The 26,055-nt window shown below is 31.3% G+C and overlaps 1 protein-coding gene across 8 annotated transcripts in view; it reads right to left on the reverse strand.

Annotated features, from left to right (window-relative positions):
* Window positions 1–9,825: 9,825 nt before the first annotated feature.
* LOC108913177 (uncharacterized protein T28D9.3-like) overlaps window positions 9,826–26,055 on the reverse strand; it is a 76,087-nt gene continuing 59,857 nt past the window's right edge. For 7 of the 8 annotated variants that reach the window (XM_018718670.1, XM_018718673.1, XM_018718669.1 and 4 more), the window contains exons 3-4: window positions 21,014–21,492; window positions 9,826–10,269 (exon numbers count right to left, since the gene is read on the reverse strand). In XM_018718670.1, the coding sequence (XP_018574186.1) occupies window positions 9,976–10,269; window positions 21,014–21,492 (773 nt within the window). In that variant the 3' untranslated portion in view covers window positions 9,826–9,975. Of the gene's footprint in view, window positions 10,270–21,013; window positions 21,493–21,599; window positions 21,683–26,055 lie in introns of those variants that run through there. The other variant, XM_018718674.1, reaches the window with a different exon arrangement.

Genomic DNA, 26,055 nt, shown 5'->3' on the forward strand with positions numbered 1-26,055 from the left:
TTAAGGGCCCCATATTCTTTAAATAGTGTTTTCCGCAAAGACAAATAATTTCAAACATTTAATAACTGAATAATCTAAAGCTTATCAAATAATAGGAATGTTATGTCATGCCACCTGAGTATTTTCAAAGACGCCGCAGTAAAACGAATAAACAGGTGCAAAAAACGATCAAACCATCAAGGTTTTAGGTACTGAAATCTACGAAAATACTAACTTTTTTATATATAACTCCACATGTAAATATACTTATAACATTTACTTGCTTAGTCCTACATATAAAATTGTTTAGTTTTATTTATAAGTACGTGAAAATAATTCTTAAAATGTGGGGTTAGGATACTTAACAGCAAACGCATGTTTTACAAACGCTTTTTTTAGTTATTTTATTTGAGTAAATAAGAATAAACAGAACATCAAGGATTTTATTTTTGTGCTTACTTTTGTTCTACACGTTTTACTTTTCAAGATTTCAGTATGTACCTAAAAACGCCAGAAAATTGACTATTTCTCGGCCAGGGATATGGACACCTTAAGGAGAGAGATTAAACCAAAAGTAACTAAAATTAAAAGTCAGATTAAGCTTAGAAGATGAAAGCAGATAGATTTTCGAAACGTTATCACTTTTTAAAATGCGCGATATGAAGTGATGTGACTTTTGTATTTTGTATTGTCTGCTTTTTTCATAAAAATAACGTTTGTCTGATTTTTTTGGCGCAAAGGTTTATTTCACTAATTTTTTAATTTTTTCACAGGCGGAAAAATATCCAATTCTAATATAGATATTTACTTGCTCTTTTAACTAAACTGGTTTTTAAATTGCACAATGAAGTTGCTTTTTAGCATTCCTAGATATTCGAATCAAAGATCATAGATATATGCTTTATTCTAATGAGAATTTTAAGAAGTCTTGACAGTTTAATATCTTTGAAAGTAAAGTAGGTAGCTAATAGAAATAATATAATGTAAAAAAATATTATAAAAAAGGGAATTAAAAACAACCAAAATGAAATTAAAATCAGCTAGAATGAAACGAAGCATAGTATACAAGATGTCAATAATAACAAGAAGACAGTGGCGGCTCGTGACATTGTAAATAGGTGAGGTCCGTGGCTCTTTTACTAGGTGGGAAAGAAAGAAAAAAAAAGCGCCGCAGATTTTATAAAAAATAATACGCAACTATTTGGATGTTTTATTAATTCGCTCTCGAATAATAGGAATAAATTTCCACGTCATTTTCTGTAATGCAGATCTTAATAATAATATCAGAACTTTGAAAATTGTATTTACAATAAAACTAAATAACAGAAAAAAAAAACAGTGATATATTTACCTAATAATTAACAAAATTGTTCCTACTTTGTTTATGAATATATGAAAAAATATAGAAACAAATTTTCATAATACAGTCATACTTTATCAACATCAATTATCATTTATCAACTTTATCTATTCACATATGAAACAACGCCGTCAGCTTTTCGTTTACCTCCACTTTTAACAAAATATTTTAAAAACATAATGAATGTTTTTATAAAGCACGTTTATTCGTCCGTCTTTTAAATTTGCAAATTTACTTATAACGTCTTCATAAAATTGAGGATCGACACTAAAACTTTGCAATAGTTCATTTTCTATCGTCATCACTGATAAATTGTTTAAGCGCTCTTATGTCATCGTATTTCTAAGTCTTAATACGTTTAAGACACAAAAAGTTTCTTTCTACCGAGACACTTGTTGGAGGAATTGTTAACTGGGCAAAACAATTTGTATGTTTCCGAAAATACCATTTAAAATTCCTCGTGTAATCGTTTTTCGAACTTTTAAATTACGAAATTGTTCGTCTCTGTACAAAATATTAATTTCGTTTTTCAACCTATCTATTTTAAAAATGTTTCGATACAGTTATAATAAACATTCAAACAAAATTCGGGAAATTTTTTTGCATATTCGGGAAATTTTGAGGAATTTATTAAAGCAAAAAAAAAATCAAATCAAAACGAGTTAATTAAAGGGAAATATATTTCGAAAATATTTCTAATTCGTCGCAACTTTCGCCCCGGTTACTAGTTCAGTAATATTTTTCGCATAATTAAAAATATTTTAAAATTTTTCTTCGTTTCTTAATTCAGAAATTCTTTAACTAGTGATTATTTTGTTTAAAGCAGTAGTTTACGTCATTACGTCTTGAAAAAGGTGTTTCAAGAGATATGAAATTCACGGTACTAAAATAGCATCGCCTCTTCACTTAATTTATGTTTTTTAATGTTTGAAAAATATTGTTTCTAGTTTCTAGTTATGGTATTTAAATCATAATTTCATGACAATACATTAAAATCACAGTAAAAATAAAGTAATTAAAATGTTAGAATAGTAATGTAGAAGGTATATACTTTGCCCCAATCGATATTCAATAAACGTTTTCTCTCGCACACGCGCGTCTCCATAATGCTATTCTACTCACATTCACTTGTTCAAACAGAAATTTTAGTCCAGCTTGACAAATCATCTTGGGATTTATAGTATTCAAATAAAATAAAATATATTTTCAGAAATGTTAAATATTACCTATTACATATTATTCGATCACTTTTAATAGAACCTATAACCATGTCTGTTTTTCTTTTTTATGATAATAATAATTGAATTGTTAGGGTTCATTCTCATATAGACTGACACAGGGGTGCAGCTTCGTTGCGTTTTTCTGTTTAATAATTTACAGATTACGTTTACAAAGAAAAATAAAAAGATAGGTGCCTAATTAAATCCATTGTTAGCTCCTGAATTCCAACAACATCCTTCTCTTTATTATTACTTCCTTAAATATATGCAAGGTTTAAATTGAAACGATAACATTGACATTTCGAAAACAATCACAGATAGATGGGAAAGTGGTAAATTGATACCTACAAAGTTGTGTTTTGATAGATACCTATCTATTATAATAATATTAAGGGCACCGTATTCTTTAAATAGTGTTTTCCACAAAGACAAATAATTTCAAACATTTAATAACTGAATAATCTAAAGCTTATCAAATAATAGGAATGTTATGTCATGCCATTTGAGTATTTTCAAAGACGCCGCAGTAAAACGAATAAACAGGTGCAAAAAACGATCAAACCATCAAGGTTTTAGGTACTGAAATCTACGAAAATACTAACTTTTTTATATATAACTCCACATGTAAATATACTTATAACATTTACTTGCTTAGTCCTACATATAAAATTGTTTACTTTTATTTATAAGTACGTGAAAATAATTCTTAAAATGTGGGGTTAGGATACTTAACAGCAAACGCATGTTTTACAAACGCTTTTTTTAGTTATTTTATTTGAGTAAATAAGAATAAACAGATCATCAAGGATTTTATTTTTGTGCTTACTTTTGTTCTACACGTTTTACTTTTCAAGATTTCAGTATGTACCTAAAAACGCCAGAAAATTGACTATTTCTCGGCCAGGGATATGGACACCTTAAGGAGAGAGATTAAACCAAAAGTAACTAAAATTAAAAGTCAGATTAAGCTTAGAAGATGAAAGCAGATAGATTTTCGAAACGTTATCACTTTTTAAAATGCGCGATATGAAGTGATGTGACTTTTGTATTTTGTATTGTCTGCTTTTTTCATAAAAATAACGTTTGTCTGATTTTTTTGGCGCAAAGGTTTATTTCACTAATTTTTTAATTTTTTCACAGGCGGAAAAATATCCAATTCTAATATAGATATTTACTTGCTCTTTTAACTAAACTGGTTTTTAAATTGCACCATGAAGTTGCTTTTTAGCATTCCTAGATATTCGAATCAAAGATCATAGATATATGCTTTATTCTAATGAGAATTTTAAGAAGTCTTGACAGTTTAATATCTTTGAAAGTAAAGTAGGTAGCTAATAGAAATAATATAATGTAAAAAAATATTATAAAAAAGGGAATTAAAAACAACCAAAATGAAATTAAAATCAGCTAGAATGAAACGAAGCATAGTATACAAGATGTCAATAATAACAAGAAGACAGTGGCGGCTCGTGACATTGTAAATAGGTGAGGTCCGTGGCTCTTTTACTAGGTGGGAAAGAAAGAAAAAAAAAGCGCCGCAGATTTTATAAAAAATAATACGCAACTATTTGGATGTTTTATTAATTCGCTCTCGAATAATAGGAATAAATTTCCACGTCATTTTCTGTAATGCAGATCTTAATAATAATATCAGAACTTTGAAAATTGTATTTACAATAAAACTAAATAACAGAAAAAAAAAACAGTGATATATTTACCTAATAATTAACAAAATTGTTCCTACTTTGTTTATGAATATATGAAAAAATATAGAAACAAATTTTCATAATACAGTCATACTTTATCAACATCAATTATCATTTATCAACTTTATCTATTCACATATGAAACAACGCCGTCAGCTTTTCGTTTACCTCCACTTTTAACAAAATATTTTAAAAACATAATGAATGTTTTTATAAAGCACGTTTATTCGTCCGTCTTTTAAATTTGCAAATTTACTTATAACGTCTTCATAAAATTGAGGATCGACACTAAAACTTTGCAATAGTTCATTTTCTATCGTCATCACTGATAAATTGTTTAAGCGCTCTTATGTCATCGTATTTCTAAGTCTTAATACGTTTAAGACACAAAAAGTTTCTTTCTACCGAGACACTTGTTGGAGGAATTGTTAACTGGGCAAAACAATTTGTATGTTTCCGAAAATACCATTTAAAATTCCTCGTGTAATCGTTTTTCGAACTTTTAAATTACGAAATTGTTCGTCTCTGTACAAAATATTAATTTCGTTTTTCAACCTATCTATTTTAAAAATGTTTCGATACAGTTATAATAAACATTCAAACAAAATTCGGGAAATTTTTTTGCATATTCGGGAAATTTTGAGGAATTTATTAAAGCAAAAAAAAAATCAAATCAAAACGAGTTAATTAAAGGGAAATATATTTCGAAAATATTTCTAATTCGTCGCAACTTTCGCCCCGGTTACTAGTTCAGTAATATTTTTCGCATAATTAAAAATATTTTAAAATTTTTCTTCGTTTCTTAATTCAGAAATTCTTTGACTTTTGATTTTATTTTGTTTAAAGCAGTAGTTTACGTCATTACGTCTTGAAAAAGGTGTTTCAAGAGATAAAACAATATTGTGAGATAGTTTCATTATTAGCTACCTAAGTAGGTATTTGATAATATAATAAGTATCTATTAAATTACGTTAAATTTGATCTTACTTTGTTTTGTTGTAAAGAAGTTGTTTTTTATTTACTTTAAATTAATACCTGCCTTGTCGTTATCTTTAAAGCCTTTGTACTATCCCTGACACTGACATCAGACACTACCCGTGTACTATACGACGCGTGCATTAACCACGAACTGAAGCTACAAGACAAGTACAAGCAGCTTTGAGCTGGCCTCATTTCCCTCGAAAATCACCTTATTTTAATCGCTTCGCGTAGAGGGGGAAGTGTAACATATTGTAGTAGTGTCACCCGCCTACAAGCAAAGAATTTATGGCCTCACTGTGGTGGGGACTAGTGGGGAGTAACAGTATCCAATGCCGCGCCGATAGAAATCGCGAGCGGCGAGATATTCAATATTCAAACAATTATATTATACTGTTATTTTGAGTTTTGATGAATGTATTAGGTAATTGGAAATTAGTTTATCTAACTGTTTACTTAGGTATTAATATATACGGTGTGAAAGCCAAATTTTACAGTGAGACTCGGCCTCAGTTGCTTCATACGACAAGCCGTCACTGCAAGAAGACTTAAAAAATGAAATGAAGAATAACCAGGACGGAATGACGAATACGGAAAAATAGTAAGAGACTGTTAAAGTAAATATCATTCAATTGAGAACCGGGATGCAAGATAAACTCGTGGAGAAAGTGTAATTAAATTACAGTGTGAAGTCACAAATAATGAATAGAATTTACACAGTTGTCCATAAAAGAAGTTGTTAAGGTTGAAGGTAGTTCTTTCATAATCCTCAAGAATTGATCTCCACTTTTGCCGCATGTTCTTTTTAGTTCAATCAATCTGGATAGTTTAGGCAATAAACCGTTTCGTATTTTTTTTCTTATATTCTTGAAGAAAAATGACACTGATGATAGTTGTGCAATGTGAAAGTCTTTGGAGAATAAACTGTGATACCTTATTATGGCCATGCTCTCAGAAAATACATGGAATACACATATTTTCACATAGGATACCGCACTCAGACTGTCTTTATGGTGTCTTTCAATACGAGCGTGCATTGGTTGATTATAAAAGGTTTGTTTCTGCAGAAGTTATATAATATGTTTAATAGAGTTTAGAAACTTCTAATCGAATGTTCTTTCACGAAAATTATGGGAAATGGTCATTATTTTTAGTAAGGATAATTCAAACGGAAAAAATATGTCATTATCTATCGCACTCGTTTAAGATTTCTTCTATTTTGTAAATTTGTTGTAGTGTTACCTACTGTTTAAATCGCATAAGAAATATCTGACATGAGTGTGATATAAGTACTTAATATATTTTTTGACTCCGTTATGTGTTACTGAAAACTGATAATTTCCAACCAGAGAGTTTCCAACAATCTTCGATTACAAGTTTTTGAACCACCACTGAACCCCATTAGTTCGTTTTTTTTTTTATAACAATTACAAAATAATTAATTACGTGACAATCTTTAGAAATATGAAACATTTATAAGAGAAGAAAACTTGGAAAACCCTAATGGGATAATTCTTTGTGAAGTTGTAACATGCAAAAAATATGAGCATAGGGTGTTTTTTCCATTGAAAATACGCTACAAGTAATAAACAATGTAGATATTGCTCCTGAAACTTTTATATCTATTATGAGAGCTATTAGTCTCATTTATTTCCTTTGCGGCTGATGCCAGTCTATTTTAATTGATTGCAAAGTACATAATGAGGACAGGCCACTTTGTTATTAATGACCGGATGCGACAGCATAAATTAATTACTGGACCAAGGATATAGCTGTTATATTCTTTATGGACAATTTCTAAGGTCTGTATTTTATTTAATATCTTCTTTAAGAGCAGGAAGGTAAAAAAGTTACAACAAATTGTGAAAATTTGACATTATAATCTATAAAAATAGAGATTTTACTACTTACCTGAATTTTTAATGGTATCTAAATATGCTGTCATCGTGTATTTAGTTATCCAGAAAATTTACATCAATTAAAGAAAAAATATTGGAAGAAAAAATAAATGGAACAATTTATCGGTACGAGCTTGTCCTGCCTGTCAGGTTTAAGGCTACATTAGAATACTTTTCAGAATGAGGAAAAAGTTACTTAATTTACAAATGATTTTTTGTTCAATATTTAGAAAACAAGAGTACCTTTTTTATTTAAAATTGCCCACATTTTTCGAGTTTTTCGGCAAATGTTTGAAAAACATTGAAAAAAACACCCTGTATAATTGTAATTATATATACAGGGTGGTCCGAATTTTATGCAGATAACTTCGGGGGCAGATGGATCTCTTTAAAATAATAGGTGTTTGCCTTATAAACATAGGTCTGGAACGGTTCCGTTTTAGAGATACAGGGTGTTGAAATTGTTAAAAAGAATTGATTTTCTATTTATATCTCAGGTATCTATTAACTGATCTGAATAAAATTTGGTACATATAATGTATGATAATAGGCCTTGCATTCCATATGAGCTCTAAAGGTTCAACCATTGGACAACTGGACAGGGGTCACATCCTTTTTGATAAGAAAACCTACGCTACTGTATTTTTTACAACCTATTATAATGTATTTATATTCTAATGCACAAAATACGTAAAAAAGTTAATTTCAATTTTTTCCCTAAGATTCACCGTTCTCGAGTTACTCATAGCAATACAAACCCTTGTCGCAGACACTTCTAACCATAATATTTCAAGAATATTTATGTTTATGCTTAAAATTTGTAAATTTTTTAAAAATCGTTTCGAGTGCTTACAAACAATTATGTTACTATTTTTTAAGCAGCGTATGCATTTATTTTGTTAATCTTAGTATCTGTCACTACGCACAGTAAATGGGGACGTATTTTGGAAAGTTAAAAAGGTATGTAAAGAAGTATGGTATGTTTCCACTCTTTTTTCCTATTCCGCAGCCAATCGATGCTAGACATTATTTAATTTATTCAAAATAAATAAAATAGCATCAATATTAAACCATGAACAGTTTAAATTTAAGCAGAATACCCGTATGTTTCGAACGCTTTCGAAGGGCTACGGAGGTTAGCCACAGCTGTTCTGTTGAATGCCATCCATATCTCTGTGTTTGTAAGAGACTACTGCCAATAGACTTCACACCTGGTATCATATGACAGGATGGTAAACAGGTTTGTTACATTTTTGTTTTATTTTTCGACTTTATCGGTTTACGAGAGGATGTTCGTTAAGTGCCTTTGTGTGATGTAAGTGTATAATCCTATAAACTTATTTATTTGAGAATATTTAAGATATTATTGGAGAAATATGGAATTAGAAATTTTTTAACGCAGAAGATGATACTGGTGCCAGTACTTAAAAATTGGCAACAAAATTTCAAGTATGTTAGATGCTGTAAAAATAAGGCGAGTAAACAGATTATTTACTTATTATTGTGTATTTTATTTATTGATTAGGTACTGCTTGAGTTTTCTTTTAAATTACTTAGTAAGTATTGTTATTGTTCCATAGTTAATCTTTTTTAAATAAATAAAATTTTCGTTTTTGTGGGATGATAGGGCTCCTGACGCCAAACAGAAGTAGAGATCTTTTAATATCTCATGAGCCGCGAAATGCGCGAAAGGCGTGGCGTGTCCCCATAATTCTTCTAATAAGCACGTTGTGAAAACATTGACTCAGAATTAGACCACGTGCCTCATTACAACTAGAAATGAACTAAGGCGCTCGGGCATCAATAAAGTCAACTAACGAACGTTCGTTATATATATTTTTATTGTTTAAATTAAAATAATAAAGAAAAGGGCATTTTATTATGATATTTGTAATCGGATCAAAGACTTGTTTACGCTAGAGCTCGAGAGAGACTGTGAATAATAAGCGTAATGTTTTTAGGACGTAGAATAATTTAGGCGACGGTCGGAATTATGTTTCTGCGCATATGAAGGTCAAAGCTCATAAGATTTTAAAACATCTCTACCTCACGACGGGTGGTTTGGAAATTTGCTTTTTAATAACCTTTTCTATAATTTTGTGATTTGACAACAATGCACAGCTTAGTCCCAATTGTGCATGCGCTGCGACTACAGTGCACCGTTATTTGAGGTCACACTAGCTTGTCTAGCGACGAGGTATTAAAATTACTAAAAAGGCTAAGAAAAAAAATTAAGTTTCACAACGAAATTTGAAAAAATAAACTATTGATACGTGTTTCTAAGGGTCAAAGGTAGCCTCTGTATAAATATAACCTCCGCCCAAAGTTAGACCCTGTATAAAAATAGCTACTAACTTTGCGATTTAATTTTTTTATTTTATATGAAAAGAATTAATAATAAAAGTAACCATAAACATTTTAGGTACTTATTTTTCCTAATTTTTATAATTCATTTTTTGAAATATTAGTCATCTCAACAGTATAAGTTTTATTGCCACAGGCAACCATATAAATAAGCCTTTTAGTTTAGTGTACTTCGAGGTGTACTTTATTATTAACGCTTATCATTCAGCGCTTGGAGTTCAGTGCTCTTAATATATCTAAAATATTATTTTAATAACTTACATAAAACAAACTGTTTTTTATGGTTTCTGAAAACTACAGGAATAAATAAATCATTTTGTATAAAAAAGAATATATTTTTGGTTCTGTAGAAATATGTACAACAATAAATAACATGTAAACTACACATAGATGAAAATACTGATAAAATAAAAACCTGTGTACTTTATAAAAACACACTCAGTACGCTTGGTTTCATAATACAACTAAATTTAAATAATCACACTAGTGGCGTCTTTATTCTTCACGTCTAGTAAAGTTGTGGTTGATGTGGATATCCTGGGCGACTTTTCAATGCCATTTAATTTTTTGTGAATCAGTTTTAAAGTATACAGCGCACCCAACGCGCCAAGAGTCATGCCCGCAAGAACGTCCCACCAGTGGTGTCTCCTGTCAGTTATTCTGGATAACGAACATACCACGCTCCAAGTAAGGCATACTGAAATGAGGAATGGTTTCAGCAGTCTTCCCGTCTTCACCGTGGGTAGTCGGGTTTGTACTATATACTGAAAAAAAAATTCTATTTCAATAATATTCATGCATAAAGCGCTAGAATAAATAAGGCATTACAAAAATATCTGCTTACATATAACTTTTCGAAATTTTGAATTAAATTTATTTTAACCTTTTTTACCTCTAATTTTTAATACCCATTTCAACAGAACTTAAATAGAACTATAATAGTCGTGACTAACATATGAATTTTATTTTTATACAGAGCCTTCATAATTGCCGGGTATACAGGGTGTTTCTAAAATAGGGTTCCAAACTTCTGCTGCGTTTATAACTCATTAAAATAAGCCAAAAAGTTCCTATTAACATATGCCCTAAAACGCACCCTTAGGAAGATATATGCCCTTAAAAGGGCTCAAACAAAACTGGTTATTTTCTGTTATTGACAAAACGGTAGCAAATATTTATTTGCTACCGTGCTTTTTCTATTTAGAAAAAAATTTATGGGTCTTAAATAACTTTTTACGTTAAATAACATGGGCTACTCCGTTTTTCGACATGTAAATCGTATGCGTCCCATTTAGGTTGGTGAAGGGGGTTAATTCAATTTTTTTACAATTTTCTCTACAGATTTATAAAATCTTAACAATTTTACGTAAAAAATTATAATCTTTGTCCAAATCGATATTTCCAATGGTTTTCGAGTAAATTGAGTTTGAAAATTACTCTGCTCTTCAAGTTATTAGTAAAAATTGTAAAAAAGTTTAAATAAAAAAAATTACGGGCCGAAAATCCCCTTCACCAACCTAAATGGGACGCATATGATTTACATGTTGAAAAACGGAGTAGCCCATGTTATTTAACGTAAAAAGTTATGTAAGACCCATAATTTTTTTTCTATTTATTTGCGACCGTTTAGTCAATAACAGAAAAAAAAACAGTTTTGTTTGAGCCCTTTTAAGGGCATATAACTTTTAATTTTAGGGCACATGTTAATAGGAACTTTTTGGCTTAATTTAATGAGTTATAAACGCAGCAGAAGTTTGGAACCCTATTTTAGAAACACCCTGTATGACCACAGACCTTAGGCGGCCAATATTACACGATTGGTATGGTAATGCAAAATTCCTAAATCTTGGTGTCTACAATGATAAAACATTACGTCTGCGCTCGAGAAAATGCGATCGCTGATTGGTTGAATAGAATATCGTGAAAAATTACACCAATCACAGCCGATAAAATAGAATGCGTGTAATATTGATCATATTGTTTTAATAATTTTTAATTTTACCGAACTTTTTTTGACAACATGAAGGAAATAAAATTACTGTTCCAACCAAAATTACTGATCACGTGGCTTGTAATCATTTGTGGAGGCTCTGTATATGAGCTTATAAATAGGTTGTATCGTAAATATTTGTTTTAACTTTAATAATTAGGATGCAAACGTAATTCTAATCCTAATTAAACATATTTTTATAGTGATAAAAATTAAAAGCTGTGTAAAGTGAAATACATGATAATGTTCATAATATAAAGATATATTTTTATATAATATTTTAGCAGAAATACCCTTATCACATCATAATGAATAACGCTATAGCATTTTGAATTATATGCTTGAGTTAAGGAACAAGACTAATTAATCAAGTCTTACACCATTCATAAACCCTGTTTTGACGTAATTTTAGATTAATGAATCATATTTTTAATAATACATCAAACTACCATTAAGAACAGTCTGCTATTCTGCAAATTTTATTAAATTCCAAAGCAAAAAATTATGTCACAAATACGTAGGTACATACAAATAATTCTTTTTATATTATGTTTTTATTGTTTATTTTCGACTGCTTCCAGCTAATTTCGTGAAATTTCGTACCCGATGATCTTTTGGGATGAGAAATTCGAATTTATCGACGATTTCGCTGTATCTTCTAGAGGGCGCCATAAAAGATCATTAGGACGCATTTAAACTCCCAAAACTTTTTTGTGCTACGGTGTATTTCTCTTTAGGCTGGAAAAATCGTTTCTCAAACTTTTCTGCTTAAAAAGATATCTATACTTCGCTAACATCTTTAAAACCAACCGTAAAAAAGTTATTTTCAACTCTACTGATAAACAAAATTAGGAGTGATCCTTTATTTGCAAGAAATATGTTTTTAAAGGAAATACCTAATGCAATTTTAAATTTCGTTTATTTAACAGTTTTACTGTAAACAGGACTGACAGAGTAAAAAAACTACTTTCTACTTTCTAAAAACAATCTAATCAATCTAAACAATGCGACCAATCTAAATGACCTAAAAATCTAACTAATTATTATTGACCTGTATTAAAAGATATATTTTTCAATGTTTACCAGTGGAATTGAAAATAACTTTTAAACGCATATTTTTATGCATTTACAAATTTAAATGCCCTTTTGTTGAAAACAGTTGGCTTTAGAGATATTAGCTTTTTAAGCAGAAAAGTTGGGGGGAAAGATTTCTTGAGACCAAATTGAAATACTTACCCTGTGGCACAAAAAAGTTTGGGCAGTTTGAATGCGTGTTAATGGTCGCTTTTGGCGCCCTCTAGAAGATACAACAAAATCGTCGATAAATTCGAATTTCTCATACCAAAAAACCCGCGGTAAAGTTTGGCCCAATCTTTAACGCACACCCTGTATAGACAGAATTCATACTCAAGCAATCCAGAATTTATATTGCGTTAAATAATATGGAATTAGTTAATTGAAGAAAAAGGATATCTCACTCCAAGGAGTTTGCTGTAGGGCTCAGTCTAATTGGGTAGGTAATGGAGTTGCATGGAGTTGCTACTTAGGAAAGTGGAATTAGAATCATATTATTACGAAGACTACAGTTAGTATATTGAAAAATATGCGACTCAATCAGTTAGAACAATGTCACTGCATATAACAATCTTTATTTGTACAGTTAAGCGTATAAAACATATTTTCATTATTACCCTTTTTGTTATAAAAGTGGCCTTAAGCCTACTAAAGAAAGGACCTTATTTCAAATGCAATATCGTTGTTATAACTTCACCATATAAGTATGATACCGATTCAAACATTTCAAACCGTTTAAAATTCGATAAAACGGGAACTTTGTACATATTGTAGAAAATCTGATGTATCATTACTACTTAGGTTATATGCAAAATGTTGAAGAAAGTGATCTAATTAATCATTATCGGATAATAATATACTTATCTTGATAGTATTTATAAAAAAAACTTCTTATTTTGTTACAGTCATAAGTAATTGAAAATGCATTATCATCATTACATTGAATAAGACAACATATAATATAAAAACATTGATGTAGATAAACACGACTTCGCTAATGCTAATTTTATCTGTTTGTATGGGAAAACTAACAATAATCTCTTTAAATGCCAAAAACTGAGAAATGAACCAAAGAATTTTAAATTATGCAGGAAATTTTGATAACAATAAAATCATTTATTTTTATTAAGTGCATTTACAACTATACAGGGTGTCCCAGAATAACGTGTACAACGGAAGACCACAGATTCGTGGACTCAAAATAGGTAGATTTACGCTAATTCACCTATCCGAAATCACTTCGTTTGGTCGCTAGATGGTCTCAAAGTTCGTGAAAATTTTTTGAATTTTGTAAATAACTCGAATACGTATTATTCCATATCGATTATTTTTGGGGTGTGGACTTTTACTTTCAATCTACACATTTTGGTGTTATACAGAGTGTTTTTTAAAACTTACAACTTCTACAAAATTGATGTATGGTGATAATATCCGTTCACAACTTTTTCCTCTCTCGGGCAATAATAACAACTGTTTTTTATTTGATAGGTGATACCATTTGGAAGTTTTTGGGCCTCTTATAGAATTTTGATTAAATGAGCGGTTTGGATACAAAAAAATATTTTTTAAATGTCTACATTATCTTGCCACCCATATTACAATACTTAACAGTGATAGTAGGCACAACATGTTGTAGGTTGACTTTAATTTCAATTTGATCTTTAAGTCATTATACTTGCTAATTCTCAATGAGTGTTTACTACGATAAGATATACCACATGTTAATTCGATATGGATACACACGCACATACGACTTTGTATGAGTTATTATAATATGGGTGGCACGATAACGTAGATATTTAAAAAATATTTTTTTGTACCCAAACCGTTCATTCAATCAAAATTCTACAAGAGGCCCAAAAACTTTCAAATCGTATCACCTATCAGATAAAAAATAGTCGTCATTGCCCGAAAGAGGAAAAAGTTATGAACGGATATTATCACCATACATCAATTTTATAGGAGCTGCAGGTTTTAAAAAACACTTTGTATAACACCAAAATGTGTAGATTGAAAGAAAGAGTTCACACCCCAAAAATAATCAAAATCGATTAATACGAGTTATTTACAAAATTCAAAAAAAATTTCACGAACTTTGAGGCCATCTAGCGGCCAAACGAAGCGATTTCGGATATAGGTGAATTAGCCTAAATCTGCCTATTTTGAGTCCACGGATCTGTGGTCCTTCGTTATACACGTTATTCTGGGACACCCTGTATTTGAAATTTTTTGATGCGACATGTATGAAAGTGCAAAATCCTTCGTGTCTACCTACCTACTGACGTGTATTCAAGAGTCATGCGATATTAAATTTCTCTTTTTGTTTTCACTTTGTAATTAAATTTATAATAGTGTTACGGTGCAGCATTCCAGCATTTACAAATTAAATTCATGCTCCCATTTTTCTTTTCAGTTTGCATGCCTATTGCTAATTAATTACAGTTTCAAGAGATATATGAATAAAGGAAAATATTGATATCAGAGCAGACTAAAAAACACAATTTCATGAATAAATGCTTTTCTTCTTAAACTTAGCAAATAAAATTTTGATTTTATATTATTTAATGTACCTTAAATTCGATTACTACCGTTGCTTTTTTTATCATAATAAGTGAAATTCAACGAAAGTAAGTTTTTTAGGTAAGTATAATATGATAGGAAGATACCTGATAGCTCAATAATCGAGCAATTTCCCTAGAGATTCCTTTTAAGACGTAGACTCATCAAATCTTATGTTATATCGTAGACAAAATAGCTACACAGAGCGTAGGCACTTTGCTGTGTTTATATTATTGCAATTCAAAAAGGGCGTTCTGTATAATCAAGACAATATGCTGTATGTTCTATTAAAAATGACTTTTTAATTTAGCATCTCCAGTAAGAAGGTAGTGGTATATATTTCAAGGTTACCTTCCTTAGATCGAAATAAAGCTACTTAGATTAAGTTACCTTAGCCAATCTTAAAATGTTACGACCTTCAAAGGAGGTTTTTCATTTAATTTTTTAATATAATTCAATGATTATATGAATATGAGCTTTTTGTTTTATGCAATTTTTTTTGTTGGTAGAGATTTTTAGAACGACTCTTTATTCAATATGAACAAGTTATATCTAAATCATACATAAAATGTATAGATCCTGAGCTATGCATTCCATGTTTGGAGGATATCTTAGACAATAGACTTCACTCGTTTGCTAACTTACCGATTAAATTAAATATTTTGTATGGCCTTACCCCTTTAAAGGCCCATACCAATTGAGATATAGCCCTATGAATGTAGCTATGCAGTACTACATTCAGAGATCTATATCCTATCGACATTTTAATATAAGTTGGTCCAAATTTAGTAAAACAGTGAAATTTAATAAGTCTAGAATCCCCAAATCCTCGACTGTTCGTAGCTGACTGCAATTATTTAAACTGAAACCCATCCATAAGTTATTTGAAAAATACAAATAAACAAATAAGATTTCATCTGAATCAGTATGAAATATGGTTTATATGTTAGTCAGGATTTCGTACAAATTATAGTTGCTTCCGTTCAAAACCTAAAATAATGTCCGGTAAAAAAAATTAAAACACCTGCAACATATTAAAATATAATGTCTGTCAGCGCCAATAGAATTTTCCTAAAATTGAAGAAATTGGCTGGTTAAAAATTTTTCTCAACAGCTGGTGACTGTTCCACAAAGTTTTAGGAACAAATTTGATTTAGAAATGATATACCCAATATTAACGTAAGACTAAAATGAATGTTATCTGTACCAGTACTTAAAACTTTATAGGACAACAAAATTTCATAATAAAATCCCACAGAGTACAAAAACCTATAATCTACTATTATGTAAAGTTAAAATTAAGAGTCTTATGTTGTTAGGCAAATATTACCTCACGATTTAATTACTTATACTTACATGTATAGCTTTTATAAGTTATTATTCTAATGCATATATCAATTATATTTTATAAATGTCTTGAAAGAGGAAATAAACATTTCCGAAAGCTTGATAACAAACACAGAGTGTTCTTATTATACTAGCCCTTAGCACTGTTGACTGCATTCCCAAATACACCACTTTCTCAAAACGCAAAAAGTTTGATTAAATTTTCATAAATTTCTTTTTTGTCATTGCTGGTAAATGAGCATATTAATCATTAAATGTGTGGCATGTCCTGTTCAGAACCTTGTTACATTCGCCGTGAAAAAAGAATAAGTTTAAAATATTACTATTCGAATAATTATTCATTTCATCCATCTTTAGGAAAACAGAATCGTCAGTGAGTCTTTTTTTGGTACTTTGACAGGGCATAACCTTTAGTTTTCATAGGCAACTATGAGTTTCTTACACGAAACGTGATTTTTCGCATTTTAAACAGAAAAGTGGTGATAAATCAGGAACCATCAAGAATAACTATAGCAAACCTTGTATGTACTGACGTAGATTTTTCTAGTGAATCCAGAAACGCGTAAGGAACCCCATGACTTCTACTTTCATTGACCAAAAATAATGATTTTCGTGTGAACAGTTTCTAAGGCATATACTTTTGAAGTCAATACTGCTGCATGCATTTTTTTTAAATCGCATTATCTTGAAAACGGCTAATTTTAAATACCTATGGAAAAGTTTATACAAAAGTGACCCTAAAATTTAATGTAGAATCCAAAAATGCAATAATATACAGAGTGTTCCATTTAAAATAACAATGTTGGTGGCACTTCCGCTTATTGCAATGAACATTACTAAAAGGATTATTTCTGGAAATTTAAGTAAATAGCTTAGTGCCGCAAGCCAATATGTAAGTTCCTGAAGTGCGGCTTAGCGGTACTTATTATGATATTCACTTCTATCTAAACTTTAGAACCTGAATATTTAAATATCTCAAATTTAAAACTAATAAAAACGAATACTATACTTTAGATTATGTAAAAACTATTAAAATATACTTAAAATTTCTTAATACATCTTAGACGCGAGTTTTATGTTCTTGTTTAAAATTTTTATCGGATCAATAACATATTAAATTTAGATGGAAAACAGACACGTTTCTTTGAATTTATGTGTCTACATGCCGCAATGCGCCTTTGTCATTCAAATTTTATTTAGAATAAGCTTTCATATTAATTCGAATATTTTCGTGGATTTCACTAAAACTGATTTCGTAGGTGGAAACTTATGATACCAGAGTTTAATTTGGAAGGTAATTTTTTCTGCTTCCTTTTCGATAATTTAAAATTTTAAAAAGGCCAATTTTGTATTTTTATACAAGGTATCCCAAAAGTATGGAAACCCTAGAATAACTCGGAAGTAAAGGGCTATACGGTAAAACGTTTCATACAAAAGTTGTCTGAAGTGGTCTAAAAAAAATCAAAAATTTTCCGCTCTTTCTAACTCCACAATAAAAAATATGGGTTACCCTCACAAAGATTGACCCCTACCTTGAAATAACCATGATCTCAAGGTCATGGTCAAAGCCAAATTAGGACGTAAAATTTTCCGCTCTTTCCAATGGCGTGATAAAAAGTAGGGGTTCCCATTTGAAAAAAAATGACTTTGACCTTGAAATGACCTTTAAGGTCAAGGCCATGGTCAAATTCAAGGTCATCATTCAATAGCGTAGAAAAAATCCTGAAACTTTTGTATGAATCGTACTTCCGAGTTATTTTGGGTTTTCCATACTTCTGGGATACCCTGTATAAAGAATTCGTCTTTAAATTCTTAGAGATCTTATAACTAGATTCAATTTTAATGCATCGATTACGTTTAATTGCAGATCCTGCAAGAAGGGGGTTAAAGGTTTATGTAAGTTGCGTATAGGCAAGATATAATGTATACATTATGCCATATTATCTTAAATGTCATTGCTACTGGCATAAAAACAATACATTTTATTTCTACTGGTAGAAAGTGACCTACTAATCTGTTGGTACGATGCAAGCATCACTTATGTACAGTGTCGGCTGGTGCGGGATGCCTGGGGCACCCCCCCTGTAATTTTCATAGTAAAAAAATTTAATTTACAATGTCATCTAGGTAGTTAAATATGTTAGTCTTATGAAATACATTAAAAAGAAATGTTAAATTTGTAATGGTACTCAAATTAAATCGACTTGCAAAATTAATTTGAAAAACACTGAATACGTGGACTCCTCATAGCTCGTCCCTAAATCTGTAAAGCGGTGGTCATGGTTATCGTCGCGCAGCAGTGAAAGACGGAGTGGGAGTAGCGCATAGTAAAGTAGTGTAACAAAAGCCGTGACGCGTAATAATTTATTTGTTAGATCTCGGAATGGATGGGCCAAAAAGTAAAATATTTCAGTCAACACAAATTATAGGATGTTAAGGGCTCTCAAGTAGATTTAGCGTCGTCCTTCGGAGAAATTTAGCAATACTTTTTTAACAAGTTCACTGTCGGGGCCATGTGTTGAGCAGGTATAAAGAGAAAAATCGATATTTCAAATAACGCGCAAAATGTATTCCAAAGAACGTGGAAATTCTAAGAATAAGTTGTTAGAATGTTGTGAGGAAAAGAAAGTAATAGATCAAATAGCTGGTTTTTAGGCGGAATTTCCAAGCTATTAAGAATATATTAAATGAGATGGACTAATCTGTCCCGTATTGCTATGCGGAGTCACAAGAGGAAGGTATAGGCTTGTTTGTAAGTTTAGTCTCAAAATTATTTAGACAAATGTAAATTCAGTCCATTAGACAACTAGTAACATGGCATAGTTATGCCAAAGCGTCCCAATATACAGGGTTCCCGCCAGTAAGATAAGAACAGAAACGTCTCGACCCAAGAAATGGGCGTGTCGAAGTGAAGTGTCGAATTCAGGAGAGATCTACGAAAAAGAGACAGTTTTTCCTTAGGTTCCACTTTGAGCAGTCGACTTAGTTTTAGAGTCTCGGGTTAATTTAATAATGGATAAAATCATTCCAAATTTTGCTATGGATCGCGCATTCCCTGAATTTTGGGACGCTGTCGCGTGTAAATAAATAAATTAATAATGTTGTTCGAGCCGTTGTGTAGTTTGTTTGTTTGTTTGTTTGTTTTGCTTTTATTGTTATTAAAACCCTTCCTGCAAGTTTTGGTGTTTCTTTTTGCTTTTCTCAACTTTAGTGTCATCCTGTATAGCCAGCCACTGGATAAGCAATAGAGGGTAAGTGCCAGAAATTCATTCTCTGAACGTACAACATTTCTAAGTTCCCACGTATTAATTAAAGTATGATGATAATTGTAAACTCCCTTTCGAGAATTGAATGGTAAACTCTCTTGAAATCCACACTTGTTATGATACTGGTCATAACGATATATAGATAAATAAAGAAATAATTCCTCAGGTTACAGTAGAGAACGCATTAGGCGGTCGCGGTCCCGTCGCATCGCGGTCCTTCCGGGCTGAGCTGATCGCGGTCTTTTACAAAATCAGTCGCATTTGGCAATTGCACACGATCCTGCTCGCGCTCTCCTTTAAATAGTTGCGGTACTGTTTTAGTAGCGAAGAAAATGAGTTCCATGGAAGAGGAAGCTCGTCTCGATCGCATGGTCTCCCGAGATTCTTTGGAAAAGATCGGAGGAGAACGCGATGCGAGCGAGACGAGCTCGGAAACGTCCACTGCGAATGCATAGGTATATTATATTTTATGGGAAGGAACACCACCGCGCGCGATCGAGACTAGCACGGTCCGCGATGCGACGCGACGGGACCGCGACGGGACCGCGACCGCCTAATATGCGTATTCTACTTTACTATGCGCTTTGTGCTCTATTTAGTTTACCCGTAATCAAATAAGCTATTCACCGTGCGGGGTAAAATTTTGTTACCCACGTATTATTTCTTATGTGTTCGTTTAAAGATTGTAAAAGTTTAAATTAGATTGTAAACACAGAGTAACAATACTTGCTATCTATTAATAAATCAATGGTGCTAGAAGTATCAAACTTTAATTAAAAAGTAATTGAAAAGTTTATTTCGTACAAAAACAGATGAATGGACTTTCACTAAAAAAATAATGTTGAGCGTATTTTCCCTGTATTTCAATAGTACTTAAAATAAAACTACCTAATTATATTTAATTTTTTTGATAGGTATTTTGTACTTAAATATTTCCGCCCTCCCTGCTGTGGAAGTCAAGAGCCGCCACTGCTAACTGTGGCATACTGATGAGAATTAACAAATAATTATTTTAACAGATCATATTTTCAATACAGTAATATTATTTGAAATTTTAAAGGACAGTTATTAATCCCCTTTTAATAATTTTTAAATTTACCGAAATTTAATTGCCAATGCGAAGGGAATAAAATTACTGGTTACGTGGCTTGTAATCATTTATGAAGGCTCTGTAGGTATTCAGAAAATATTAATTCAACAATTTTTTTGTTTCTAATGATTTGACTAGATAATTCGTCAACTACTTTCAACTCTAAAGAAATATATACTTACAGACGAAAATAGTCCGATGAACACGGAAACGGAAGAATGTCCAGAAGGAAAAGATCTAGAACTGTCCGTTATGAAATATCCTCCAAATCTGGTACTCGTGCATGTATAGTCTTCAACGAAGGATCCATTAACACAATTTTTATTTGTATCAGGTTCGCACACGTCGAAAAAATGTGGTCGATGTTCACCAACTACTGCCTTGGCGACTTCAGTTATCATTAACACAAGGGTACATCCAATTATACATTCTTTATAATAAAACCAAAGTTCACTAACGAACACTTTCTTAATAGTTTGTTTCATTAAAAATTCAGTGAGTAGAAGCATACACAGTGGCAGGATTGTTGAACCAACCATGAGCACAGCTGGCGATACTGTGTCTCCTCTGTACTTATGCGATATTAAAGGGTCGTTGCAAGTGTATCCTAGCTTCGTTCCAGGTATGTATCCTAATTCTGTGATGATCATAACAGTTGTAACTGAAATGAAAAGGTACAGTTAAAAATCGAGGTTATAAACTGTCTGTCAAACAAGCTGCAGCGCATTTGTCTTTATGTTATTAACTGAAAGTCTAAATTAAACTTACACACAAAAAATCTGTTGATTCGCATTTTTATATACAGCCGGCCACCAATCAATTGTATTTTGGATGACCTGCGACGAGGAGAAAAATACTGTTATTATTTGCACCAATCATGAATGATAAAATTTTGAAGGGAGAATATTGGTGAGGTAGCATATTACGCCTAATATACAATATATTACTGTATGGTGGAATAAAATTTGTATAAAATTAAAAATTAATTATAATTAATGTTACTATTTGCATGTATTTATTTTTTTTATATGTGTTGTCAGTGTCAAATAGGGCCATAGAGAAAAATATTGAGAAATTCTGATATTGGCTCGTGGTCTTTCGTTAATCGCGTTTCTCAACGCAATTGTACTAAGTATGTGTGTGTGTAATAACTATGTAATTTAAATTTACAATTGAATTGTATTACAGTGACAGTTGTGACGTTTATAAAATATTTAGGTGTGCTTATTCATTATATCGTAATTATTTAGGTAGGTATGAGAATAATTCTTCGTTGTAGAAAATTAAAAACAGGATGTTGGATGCCTGGATGTTAAAATACGTTCAGTTCAAGTTACTGTTTTCCAATAAAAGATAAATAATAATTCTTCGAATAATGGTTGAGTTTGACTATCTCTCTAAATAATGACGTTTTCCAGGTTATATTTTTTTAATTATTGATTTACTATTTTATATTTATTGTTATAATTTTATATTTACTTTTGTTTTGTCACCACAATAAAAAAAGGAAAAGTTATTTTATTATATTTTAAAAACTTTCTAGTAATTTTTCACAAATTTATATTTTCGCTTACTTGGAAAATCTAGTATGGTACTATTCAAATATATTTTATAATACATTTTTGTATTCTTAAATACAAGGTGTTTCGCATAAGAACCGACACAGAGCATGGGCATGCAAGGAAACCAAAAATATGGCGATTTAACGCAACTTACCTTTATACTACACTGTACCCCTGATAAGTTATAGGCCTTGAAAGTGGCGATTCAAATTTCGAAAAAAATCAATACCTCAGTTATACTTGAACCAAATTGGTATACGGTGTGAGTGTACCAAAGGCATTAATCGACAGTAAGTAGAGTTCAATTGAACCATTTCAAAGAGTTGATAAGGGATGATGCATCATTAAAATTTTTTAACCCCTTGACGGACTTAAAACTCTTGTTAGTTTTTAAAAAAGGTATTATAAATTTGGATCGGTGTTACTGATCGGTATTTAATTGGTCCAGTTATTTTAGCGAATCGATTAAGTGGAGAAACTTATTTAGAATTTCTCCAAAACACTTTCCCAGATTTACTTGACGAGGTGCCAGTACAACTCAGACTGGAACATTGGTTTATGGAGTTCCTCCTCATTTTACTAATATGGTTAGATCCTTTTTAAACCACCAGTATCCAAATAAATGGATTGGAAGAGGACATAATTGCCCATAAGTTTGGCCTCCACGATGGCCAGACCTCAACAGATGTGACTTCTTTCTTTGGGGAGCGTTAAAAGAATTTGTACATTTCTTGTCAGTTGCGTCTTGAGCAGAATTGTGGAATCGCATTACGGATAAATGCACATTCATTAGAAACAATCAGCAGTTATTGGATAGAATAGACTTCAACTTTCCACGAAGAATAAATTTATGCCTGAGAGAAAATGGTGATTATTTTGAACAATTTCTATAACTTGTCAGTGTAAATTATATGTAATTTGTGTTATATAAGTTGTTTGTTTTTCCATTAAATTATTTTTATTCCAACTTATTTTCCTGATCGTCAAGTTTGACGTTTAAATTCATAGCCAACTTTTGAATTTTCGATCATTTTAAAGTTATTCGTATTTTTGAAAATTAACAAGAATAAGAAAAGTTTTAGAATTAAATTCCCCTAAAAATAATGTAATAATTTTTTAACCCGTTGACGGGTTAAAAAATTCTGTCACATTTTAATGATGCATCATCCCTTATCAACCCTATGAACTGGTTCAATTGAAATCTACTTACTGTCGATTAATGCTCTTGGTACACTCACACCGTGAACCAAACCCCACTTTCAAGAATTAAGGTAAATTGCGTTAAATCACCATATTTTGAATTTCCCAACATGCCCCTACTCTGTGTCAGTTCATATGCGAAACACCTAGTATAATTAGTAATAGTACACAAACATGAGTATGATTGTGTGGTGTGGTTCGAGAGGCATATCTCATTCTTTCGAAGAGGAAACTCTGCAACGCAGTTTAAGCAAGCCCAAGGTGTATTTCAATAATGAACGGAAAATCCTTTTATACAATTGACATAATTTATAGATATACCATGAAGTACAGAAAACTGATTATCCAGTACGTCTGATGGAATTGAAAGTGATTTAAGGTAGGCTATGAGAAGAGCTTCCAAAATATATTTCATGCAACATTGGACGACCATGAACGTATTATGAACTAGAGAATCTACAACCAAAAAACACGGATTTGTTTTTCTGCGCATCATGTCATTTACCACGTTTGGGCCTCTTCTTTTCATTAAAAGTTCAAGAAATTTTGAAATTTCATGTCATACCGTACTTTAAGATCAAATCCAGTTCTTCTATAATAATAATGCTCGACCAACTAGTTACCACTTTCATGCTGCAATTTCTTGCCATGACACCGAAATTTCTAGAGTTTTACCTTAACATGAGTAGAACATATCGGTCAGACTGTAAAATTTACCACATTCTAACTTTAACTACCTACATGGTAGCTTCGCTTAGGCCACTTCTTTTTGTTGCAAAAATTATTCTTTCCCGATTAAATTTGCAAGAAGTTGAACCAAGTCTAACTTTTCAACTTCTAGGTATTATTACCTATCTTTTTTCAATATTTATTGCGTCTTTGTTTATTCAAATATCAAACTTAAACTGTCAAATGTCAAGCTATTGTCACAGTAAAAAATAAAGTACAATACAAACAAGTAATATTACAGTTTAGAGAATAGTTTTTGGATAGGTAGGTACGTTATAAAATAGAAAATGTAAACATTTTGACCATTTATTTAACCTAAGTTACGATATTAATAGTACTATAATTATTGTTATCTGTGGTCATAGTAGAACGTAGTACTAGTTTGTGGAAAAGGACATTTTCTATAGAACATAGTATAATGTCAGATTTAAACGGAACGTCTTTTCAAGACTACATTGATGTGAGGCTTTATGGGTCTACTTATAATGTCAGAAACAAAAAGGAAAATCGAGGGGAAATCGATCAATTCACCTCTTCACTCTTTCTGATATATTACAAATTCTTACGGCAAATTCTTTTGTTCTAAACTAATCAAACCATTGTGCAAAACCATACTTATCGTGTCAACTTCGACGTCACCTGTTACATGAGTGTTGTATAATAATGAAAACGTAATATTGACAGTTGGTAGAAGGAAGCACAAAAACAAGCGCTTAGGTGGAGAATACTGAAAGGAAGCCTAGATAGTTGAAGTTAGAACAGCGGAGAGTGAAGAGTAAGACGATCGGTGCACGGTGAAAATATATAAGTAGTGAAAAATTAAAAGTGTTTAACCGGTATTAGTTAGCAGGTAATATTCTCTAAGTACTTTGTTGTAAATTGTTCTATGTAATCTTATGATTGTGATTATTATAGATGTTTCATGATAATAATTCTGTGTATATATAGCCTTCATTGTCTTACGCTCAGGGGCGTATATTTTTCTAACGTAAAATTTTTACAATTATTAAATATTGCTCATTATTTATTACATGTTAAAGTATGTATATATTGTCGTGACTGCTCGGATATTGCAATAACAACTCCTTTGTTTCACATCTAACTTGTTGTATCATGATTACGTTGTTCGAAAAACAAGTAATACAGCATTTCTTGTTCTCACTTTGTCATACGCATATAAGAGCCCTGTTGAATTTACTAACATTTTCGCCCGTGAGGAATGAATCTGTAAAAAGAATAATTGAATAACAAAAAAGAATTGCCCTGGATTGCCTCCCGTATGGGACTCCATTACCTTGAATTTTATTGTATTTACTTGACGTTTTCCATGCATTGTATTATGTCTCAGTAGAAATGAAGCATATTATTATTATTATTATTGTTATTATTGTTGTTATTGTTGTTACTATTATTGTTGATATTATTACCTTCAGGCCCTGCCGGCTAACTAACACCGAACCTCTTCAGTTTTACTTGGAAGTGTGTATGTCTAATTCGAGTGAGGTGACATTTAGTGAGACATTAAATGAGTCGGGTGTTATTTATCATTAGCAAAGGATCTTAATTTATGCCTTTTGTTATCGGTTGTTTTGTATTTATATTTGGGTAGTTAGAGCAACGATCGTGGGTTTCTCTGCCATGCTCTTTCCCCACAGGAGCTCTAGGTGAGCCTGGCACTCTCATTTTATGTTAAATGGTTGTTAATGTTTTTGTTGTTCTTTCTATTTGTCACA

This window comes from Anoplophora glabripennis, unplaced genomic scaffold (genome assembly GCF_000390285.2).
Source record: "Anoplophora glabripennis isolate ALB-LARVAE unplaced genomic scaffold, Agla_2.0 scaffold743, whole genome shotgun sequence".
NCBI lineage: Eukaryota > Metazoa > Arthropoda > Insecta > Coleoptera > Cerambycidae > Anoplophora > Anoplophora glabripennis.